At 36.7% G+C, this 10,052-nt stretch overlaps 1 protein-coding gene across 1 annotated transcript; it reads right to left on the bottom strand.

The window, feature by feature from the left end:
- Nucleotides 1-233: 233 nt before the first annotated feature.
- LOC145632847 (vacuolar-processing enzyme-like) lies at nt 234-1,112 on the bottom strand. Its single transcript, XM_081685179.1, has 2 exons — nt 810-1,112; nt 234-702 (listed from the first exon to the last, which is right to left on the bottom strand). The coding sequence occupies exons 1-2, from the start codon at nt 1,110-1,112 to the stop codon at nt 520-522; spliced, it is 486 nt and encodes a 161-aa protein (XP_081541305.1). The 3' UTR covers nt 234-519.
- Between the last annotated feature and the right edge of the window lie 8,940 nt (nt 1,113-10,052).

Here is a 10,052-nt window from a genome sequence, read left to right as displayed (position 1 = left end):
CTAAAGTCCTAAACTAACTGAGCAAAACTCACAAGAATATATGATGAACTCAAATCTCTTTCCCACCAACCCGCTTTTTACTTTTATAATTACTCTTTGAATAAAAGTAATGTTGCAAAGTGACTATTTTGTCTTAGGACTAAGACATGTAATCTTTGTTTCAAGCATGAGTATATATAACCTACATTATTGAACTCGTGCTCGTTAAAACATCCCAATCGAATCTACGTGGGGAAAACCAAGAGGTAGAATTCGACCTCACGTCTTGGGGTAAGGGTCCTAAGGGACCATAGTGGGCATAGTCCATACCCCATGAAAGTGCCAATTATGCAAAATATTTATGAACAAATGCACTGATTAAGCACGTAAGCTGGGCAATTGACCACATAACACACTACAGAGTAGTCACTTTCTGGACCATAGTATATCACCGTGTTGTGGTCTAGTCTAACCGTCTAGCAACACATTCACACATATGATACAGTAATATGTAGCATTATATAACAACTGAAAAGCCAGTTAAGCACTATAACCATGGAATGATGGATGCCACTTGCCACAGTTGTGCCCACTGCAAGCTGCAACACAAGCTTCTAGCATTACTGATAGCGGAATATCCTTGTTGCAGATGTTTGCAAAGGCCCGCATATGTTTCATCCCGTATTGAGTTAAGGTCCCACATTCTTTCTCAAACACCCGAACCTGAAGATATGAAAGTTTTCATAGTTAATTAAGTTCAAAATAACAGAAATTTAGCTACATGTCCTGTTACTATGAAATCAACCAAGAATACAAATTTCATTAATTACCATTGATTTCAAGCAATCCCAATCATCCACAAGCAGCATTCCACGGCTTGGCTTTGCGCGTAGGACCGAAGGACCATTGTTTAGTCCAAATAAAAGTTTTCCAATCAATTCAATGCTGCTGTCAAGGTGGCTTCTGTGCTTCATAGTCTCAGTTATCTCTTTAAGAATATTATGCTTCTCCTCAGGTTCCTCCTTTGATCTTTCATACTGTAAGAGAAGTTGGTGATTATTGAGTAGTGACAGACATAGATTATAGATACAAGTCCAAGATTCAGAATTGACCAATTTATGTAAGTTAAGCATCTTTTGATCTAAAATGAAGTGTAACATGTAAAAAAAAACTTTTTTTTTATGAAATCAATTACTAAAAATTTCCCAAGCCTGTGGGATAAGTTAACGATTGCACTGTTGAGTATACATATTTTAGGCTCAAGGATAACAGACTTATAAGAAAAAAAGTATTAAGTAAACATATGCTATACTACTGTGGCTAAATTCCTCCCTAAAATCTCAAATATAGCATAAATTATGATAATTAAAAAAAACCCACTACTTTTTTTTTAACCTAATTAGAAGAACAAACCAGCAGAAGCTATCAATTTGCAACATTACATATATAAAAACATATCATTACCCTAACATGATAAACCATAAAATTCCAAATCAAGTAAAATTTACAAACTTTACAACAAAAACAAGGATTCAAAACACAAAATCACAAACCCTGAAAATTCAGTTTATCAATCAATCAATTTAAAATTTCCTAATTGATTTCAACTGTTTAAATTAATTAATCCAGTAAAAACAGAGATAGCAACAAATAGATCAAAATCAATGAAATAAAAAAGAACTAATCAAATAAAAAAAAAAAACCTAGCTGATTTCAAATGTTTAAATTAACTAAAATACACAACAAAATATCCAGCAAAATTAACACAAACCCATCAATCATCCAAATCAAGTCACACAAATTAGATCAAACAAACCCGTATATTAAAAAAAAAAAAAACGAATCCAGAAATTCAAACATAAAAAATAATAATCATTAAATTGAAAAACTGGTACCTAGGGTTAGTGAAAGAGAGGCGGCGAGAATTGCGGGCGAGATTAAGGAGAAGCGGTGAAGGAGGGCGGCGGAAGGCGATGGAAGGGCGGATTGAAGGAGATCCGGCGCAACCCCAGTCAATTCAACCATTTTTCTCTCTCGTCGTTCCATCTCGCTGTTTTTCTCCAATGGAAGGGGAAGATCAATTGATGGAGTAGAGGAGAGAGGTCGTGATTTTGATATGAGACAAGAGAGGGCCTGAGATTGATGGACAAGATTGTTGAATTACGGGGAGGAGAGAAGAGGAGAGGAGAGAGATAGGGAGTGAGGGACTGATGAGAGAGAAAGAGGCGAATGACGACATAGTTTGGGCATTTGGGTGAAACCCTAAAAAGCCAAATATCGGGCTCCTCTCATACGTTGGGCCAAGTTTGGGCTTTTGTAACGGGCACAATATGCCCGTTACGTGTAATATAGTATCCGTAACGGGCAAAATAGTGCCCGTTATGAATACTTATTTATTTGTAACGGGCACTAATTTGTCCGTTACAATTACATACGTATTCGTAACGGCCATTATTTTGCCTGTTACAAATAAATAAGTATTCGTAACGGACACTATTTTGCCCGTTACGAATATCTTAATTGTAACGGGCAAAGCTTTGCTCGTTACGAATAGCCTGTTATGAATGAGTTTTTTTTCCACTAGTGAAGAAAAGAATTAAAAACTAACCGCAACACTAGACTTTCCACACTTTCACTTGATTCGATAATGATTCAACGTGAAAGGTACTCATCACCGGGCTTGGTTTTGGGGAGACACAAATGGGTGTCTACAGAAGCCCCCACTTTGACTGAGTTTGGAGAAATGCAAGTTTCAAAAACAAAAGTCAAAGTATCAATAGGGACGTAGAATGATTCAGAACATTCTGCAATCCTAAATCATTCTTGTAACGCTGATACCTGCAAAACTAGCGTTAGTTAAATAGATAAGAGAGTTAAGAAATGCGTATCTTGCACCATCGAGCACGCGTCTCTGGAAGTAACCGATTTGTTGTTGTATTTGTTGTTGTTGTGATAACCTTCCACAATCTATGGAACGCCATCTTGCTGTTTTGATGTTCACTCGTCCCTGAACAATAGAGCTTTTTTGGATATGTTCACGCGTCTCCAAACAATAGAACTTTTTTAGATATGTTCACGCGTCTTTAAATAAAAGAGCTTGAAAAAAATGTCCACGCGTCTCTGAACAAAAGAGCTTGAAAGAAATATCCACGCATCTCTAAACAAAAAAGCTTGAAAGAAATGTCCACGCGTCTCTGAACAAAAGAGCTTGAAAGAAATGTCTACGCGTCTCTGAACAAAAGAGCTTTAAAGGATTGTCCACGTGTCTCTGAACAAAAGGGCTTTGATGATATGTCCACGCGTCTCTGAACAATAGAGCTTTGATACTTGAATGTTTGTTGCGATAATATTTTTGAAGAAAACTTCCAAAGACTAACGCTTGTCGATCTTTAAAGCTCGCTTGAACTTTGCTTCCGCTATGCCAATACGTCGGCGCTATTGCTGCTTGTAAACCATTTTGTCGGCGCCTCTGCTGTTTATGAACCAGTATATCGGTGTCTTGCGATGAGCCAATGTTTAGGCGCTTTAAGCTAAGTGAGATGATCTTTCGTCAGGTTGATCACTTATTGCGATTGTAATCAAGCCGACTACTTAATCATGTCAAATCGCTTATAGGGGCTAACTGGCGTACCAAGGAACCCGAAATTGCTGAAAGAGGATGAAATAACTGCTCTAAGTGGTTGAGCGTTCGGTCGCTACTGCAATGCCTCTGGCACTGCAATTTGGCTTTGTCGCCAAACGCTGGGATCTAGCGTCAGGCGCTGAAATCTTTTGTCAGGCGCTAGATGTTGTCTGGCACTGGAATCGGGTCTTCCCTATTCTGCACTTACTGCCGCTGGGATGCACCTGTATTTATCTTTGACTATAGGACTTTGCTAATTTCTTTAATTATTTTAGGGTTGACCTAAGGTTTAATGTCGCTTGACTCATTCACTTGACACGACTTAAGGTATAAACTTGACTCGCTGTAATTGAATCGAGGTTGACTCGACTTGAAGTGAAATGACACGTGTGACTCATGACTCGTGTGTGCATTATATTGTGATCGTGCGACTTGAAAATGCAAAAAAATAAAAATTTTCCATCATTTTTGTGGAGGGTACCAACTTTCTCCCGAAAAGGAAGACGCGAAAAAAGAAAAAAGTGAAGTTTTTAAAGGTGCATGTTGAATGAGCTTAATCTGTTAACGTTGTCTCTCATAGTACAAGGATTGTAACATCTTAGACTATCCTAGTTGACTCGATAATGAAAGTATTTAGGTATCTTAGGTGCGGAGGCTAAGTACTTCATACATTGTGAAGTAATGATGATTAATGAGCGATTTTGACATGACAAGGCATGGTTCAACGTTATGTTAAGATTTCATGACAAAGGGTTCCTAAGGGAAAGTATATTTGGTCATGTATCTGTGCGGTGTGTGAAAGTGATACTAAAGTTAGGCCGCAAGAGCTAAGTTTGTGGACAAATATTATTTCAAGAAGAGTCAAATGATGGTGACCCTTTAGGCTAGGTAAGCTAATAATGTAAGGATCAAGCCCCTAAGTCTAGCTCTAAGTAGATAGGGATGAGCACATGGGATACCTTGATATGATCATGGTGTGAGTGTGTGAATGTGAATATGAATGCCTTTTTATTACGGCCGCATCTTGATGTGAGGTTGCCTACGTATCCGTTAGGAATCAGGCCGAACGTAGCTCTAGCCGAACCTCGCACAAGTGTGTATACCTCAAAAAGGTCTTTTTAAGGGTTGTAACGTGGTTAGGCTAAATGTTAAAGAAGAAGGGGATAAAGGGCTCAAGACCCTAGATAAGCCCCCAAGGTGTGCAACTTTGCTTTTGAATATTTGTATTTTCATGCTTATGGTTTAGCTCTCTTTTTTTGCTTTATTTATTTTTGCTCTCTTCTCTTCTTTTTTTGCTTTTGCATTTTTTTTTGTTTTTATAAATGTGGGCAATCCCGATCATGCGGTCTATCACTCACTTGGTATTCATGTTTTTCAGGCACGGTACCGAGCACTCGAAAGAGATGCAATCTGAGACGTGTTCATATCAAAGACATGTTCATGTTAAAGACATTGGAACACTTGACCTTTAGTACACTTTAATTGTTTTTTTTTTAAATCTTTTGATTCACTCAAGCTTTTTATGAAATTGAAAATTTCATAAGTTGCACACCATCCTATCCCAAATTTAGGTAGATATGGGTTGAAAAATTAAAGGTTTATCGTTAGACGAGGCTCAAAGTGGTTTATCAAAAAATGATTGCTTATTTGAAGGGTGAAAGGTGATATGATGTGTCTACAAGGGGTGCCTCAAATCATTGGAATACCTTGTGCTTAGTTAGACAATGATTTTTTATTTATTTTTTTTTTATGTAATATAATGAAATGACCATATATTAGAAAATTAATGCTCATTTTATTAAGAGGGAAAAGAAATAATCTATAAAATTAATCTAACAGAAAAGAAAAGGTGTCTATGATAGACATATTGGGGAAAGGGTAAATAAAAAATAGAAAAAAGATAATGATATCTTGTCGTTGAAGCTTGCCTCTTGTCCCTTGGCTTATCATACTTTGGTGTTCTTGCCGACTGGATGTATTAGAAGCCCGTTATTATCGATCAAATATTGGATTGCTTCCTTTAGCTTCCAACAGCTCTAAGTATTATGACCCCTACCTTGATAGTACTTGCAGCGTACATTTTGTTCCAACTAGGAAATCTCTTCTCAAGTCGATCGAAAGCATCATCGTAGCTAATTCCAATAGGGGTAAAATCCTTTCTTAGTTGCTTTCTAAATCCTCAATTATCAACAGCTAAGATTTAATTAAGGTCAAAAGTACCAACACTATTACTAGAGTAGGTGTTCTCGGAAGAAGAAGGATAGTCTTTCATCTTTCCTTTACAGCCACTGCTGCTATTGTTACTAATCGTGGCCTTTTTGTTGCTTGGAGGAACATGGAGGAGACATGAATCAATGAGGTCTTGAACACGATCTTTAAGAGAGAGACATAATTCGGTGGTGTGACCACGACCTCTATGGTATCGGCAATAAGATTTTGGGTACCAATTGGGATACCGCTTTTCAGGCGGAGGGTCATGACTAGGACCAATGGGATGAATGAGACCTTGATCGTGAAGACAGTCAAAAGCTTCATTGTAAGTCATTCCTATTGGTGTGTCCGTTTCGCCCGTGGCTTAGGAGCATTGAGTTTTTCATTAAATCCTTGGTGAGAATTTTATTCAATAACCATCACCCGATTTGATAATCCTTCTACCATATTCAAGAGAATGGCAATGACATCTTGCAAATTTCGAACATTCCTCTTTTAGACTTGACGAGTTTTCCCTGGTATTATCTAAGAAAAACTTTCATCCTCCTCAATCATGGCCACTTTATCAAGAGAGGTTATATAAGTTGTCTTGATCATGGGCTCACCTACAGGTGCAATAAGGAGTGAAGGATCGAAGGATGTTTAATCTTCTACGATGGCTAGAATCTCGAAAGTTTTATTGTCATCAATTAGATCTTGAATAGCTTCTTTGAGTTTCCAACACTCCTCAGTGTTGTAACCCTTTCCTTGGTGATATTTGCTGTGCTTATTAGGATCCCACTTAGGTAGCCTGGCTCCTGGAACTGGATCCTTGATAGGTCCTATGCGCATGACTAGTCCTTTGTGGTGTAGCTTTTCAAAAGTTGTTTCATAACTCATACCAAGTGGAGTGAACACTCTTTTTGCCCTTTGGATTCGTGGTTTGGGGGTGTTCGTATTATGTACTTCGTTAATGGGAGAGGAAGAAGAAAGATGACTGTTCTTCTTTCGTCTCGCACTATTATCTTTCAGAAGGTCATCTTCAATGTCAATGCCTATATTATACACAACCTTGAAAGTATTCAAGTTGTGTTGATATTTTAAGTGCTTTGCATATTTTTCTTGAAGGTTTTTGATGAACATCCTCACATAATCTTTTTCAGTAGGAACCTTAACCATATTAGCAGAAGTTTGCCTCCAGTTGTTGAATAAAGAAGTGAACCCTTCGTTTCTTTTTATTTTAACATCTCAAGTTGTCTGTGGTTTGTTTCGTCTTGAATGTTGCACTTATATCTATCTATGAAAGCGTTTGTTATCGTCTCCCAGGTAGAGGTTTTCTCTTTATCAAGGGAAAAGAACCATTATTGACAAACGTTTTCAAGAGATAAAGAAAACAAGGAATGAAAGACTTTCCTATCAATCCCCTTAATGTTCATTATGGTTTTAAAAGCTCTTAGATGAAAGTAAGGGTTATCTGTTGCCTTGAATTTTGGGATGTCGTTGGCATTGAACTTCTGCGGAAGAAGCTCCTTTTCCACCGAGACCCCTTATGAACTAATGCCCTGAAACTTGTAGTCACTAGATAGCTTACTCAAACTTTCTTGCATAAGGTCCATTCGTTGTTGCTTCACAGGGTCATTGATTTTGAGGGTTAAAGCCTTTAATGCCTCGGTCACGATAGTCAATTGATTCCTAAGTTCATTGACTTCTTCTTGACTTGCAATTATCTTCTTATCTTTCCTCTTTTGACGAATCGGTTTATAAAAAAGTAACACTTGAACAAAGAGGTTATCCTTGATTAATCGCTCTTCTCTCCTCTACCAAGTACTGTGGAAAGGGAAATTAGGGATATCGAATGTTAATTATTTGACACAAACTCTATTCAACATGCAAAGATGAAAAAAGGCAAGAAGAATGAAGGTTGTGATATGAAGGCATCATGTAGAAAATGGAAAGGTGATGTAGGTGGAGAGATGTGAAAAAATTAGGAATAGAATGTACCCCCAACTCAAATGACGGTAAAAACCGACTCATGCATGAACCTAAGACATGGTCATGGTGACATATACTCAAAGTGTGTGCTAAGACTAATGAGTGTAGGTGACATATTAAGACTCTTGTGTAAGACCATGTGGCTAGACTCAATTAAGGACTTAACGAGGTATTATTATTAATAAAAATAATCGAATTGATTAGCAAACTATTCAATTAGATGCAAAGTGATGACTCGAGCAACATACCGAACTGTCGTCAAAACGATATGACTGGCGCCGCACTGTGCAGTGTAGCGCCAGATGACAGAGCTGTCGCCAGGAGCTGCACTCCACATAGTGGCATTGCAGTCCAAATCTCGGTGCCATTGCTGGAACGTTGATCTAGGACTGCTTTAGGTATTATTACTCTACAGGGTATGCCTAAAGTCGTACTAAGTCAATTCTGATTAGATTTTAATTACTCAAAATTAATTAACTAATTAATTAATTAAGCAAAGTCCTTTTAGCAATTAAGCAGTTTATTTAATATTAACACAAGTCAAACAAACAATTAGGAAAAACACATAGAGTATGCACAACAAATAATGCACAATTAGTCAAGTAGGCGCAATAACATGCAATGAGTTTGCAACCTAACCATGGCTCTAATTCTCTAATGTTCGGGATATGGGTTAGTCAAAGAGGGTCCATGGTTAATTGTCCGGATGCACCAAGCGGAAGCATTACCTGTTGAAGGGTAGACGCGAGTGGATGGGACATTGCGAGTTTTTAAAAAAACTCGCTTCCATGGTTTGGTGAATTCAACATTATCTGATGTACCCTTTGTTGCACAGAGCGTTCAATCAGGTAGATGGAGCATAAATTCCCAGAGGGTTATATCCATATGTAGAACACATATGGTTTTCAGAAAAGTGAGAATAACTTGATTAGGAAGCAGGATCGATCACACAGTCCTAAAAACTGGTCAAATCACTAGTAGAAAAATACAAAAAGGCAACCCCCAAATGGCACCGGTTCAGGCCAAACCGGTGCCAAAAATAGGCTAAAAAAAGCGCGGGTTAATGAACCAAGACATAAGGCACCGGTTCACTTCAAACCGGTGCCAAATACTTAAAGGCCACCGGTTTGAACCGGTGCCTTTTGAACCGGATCCATAAAAAAAAAAAAAAAAAACCGAACCACTCTCTTTAAATCCCCTAACCCTAATACTCCTCTCCTCTCATCAGATCAATACCCTTCTCTCTCCTCTCATCCTCGCTCTTTCTCTCTCCTCTCCTCTCCTCCTCTTTCTCCCTTAGAACTCGATCTCCTTCTCCTCCTCCTTTTTCAATTTATCTTTCTCGATCTCCTTCTTCTCCTTCTAAAGCTATCTACGTTTATGAAGACAACATGCAAGACCGATGACTTTGCGAATTTATGGGATTTGTTTTAATTTTATGGGTTTTTGTTGTGATTGATTTTTTTTATCGATTTTTTAAAAATTGTAATCTGTTTAAATTCTTTTTTTTTCTGGGTTATTGTTTTGATCGATTTCAATCGAATTTCTGGGTTATTGTTTTGATTTCAATCGAATTTTTGGGGTTTTTTTTTTAAATTTTAATCGATTTTAATTAGAATCGAATTTTTAATCTTTTTTTTATTTTAATCAATTTTGATTTTTTTGTTTCAGATTTTAATCGAATTTTTTTTCGATTTAAATTTTTTTTGTTTTCTGGGTTTTTCGATTTTAATTTCATTTTTTTCTGGGTTTTTTCGATTCAAATTTTTTTTCAATTTATGGGTTTATTCGAATACTGGATTAAAATGGATTTCAAATATTTTTTCAATTTCTGGGTTTAATTATTTTTCATGGGTTTTTTTTCGAGTTCAATTTTTTTTTCTGGGTTTTTTTTCGAGTTCAATTTTTTTTTGGCTTTTTTTTTCGATCTCAAATTCTTTTTCGTTTTCTGGGTTTAATTTTTTTTTTATGGGTTTTTTTTTCGATTTGAAGTTTTTTTTTCTGGGTTTTCTTTCGAGTTCAAGTTTTTTTGTTTCTGGGTTTTTTTTCGATTTCAAATTTTTTTTCTTTTTCTGGGTTTAATTTTTTTTTCTGGGTTTTTTTTCGATTTAAAGTTTTTTTCCCTGTGTTTTTTTTCGAGTTCATGTTTTTTTTTTCTGGGTTTTTTTTTTCGATTTCAAGTTTTTTTTTCTGGGTTATTGTTTTGATCGATTTCGAAGTTTAATTATATTAATCGATTTTTTTTTTTTGGTTTTAATTGGTGCAGGTA

Source organism: Chenopodium album, chromosome 5 (assembly GCF_948465745.1).
Source record: "Chenopodium album chromosome 5, dcCheAlbu1.1, whole genome shotgun sequence".
Taxonomy (NCBI): domain Eukaryota; kingdom Viridiplantae; phylum Streptophyta; class Magnoliopsida; order Caryophyllales; family Amaranthaceae; genus Chenopodium; species Chenopodium album.
Note: the sequence above shows the minus strand (reverse complement) of the source record. Positions and strands in the feature narration are given on the sequence as shown.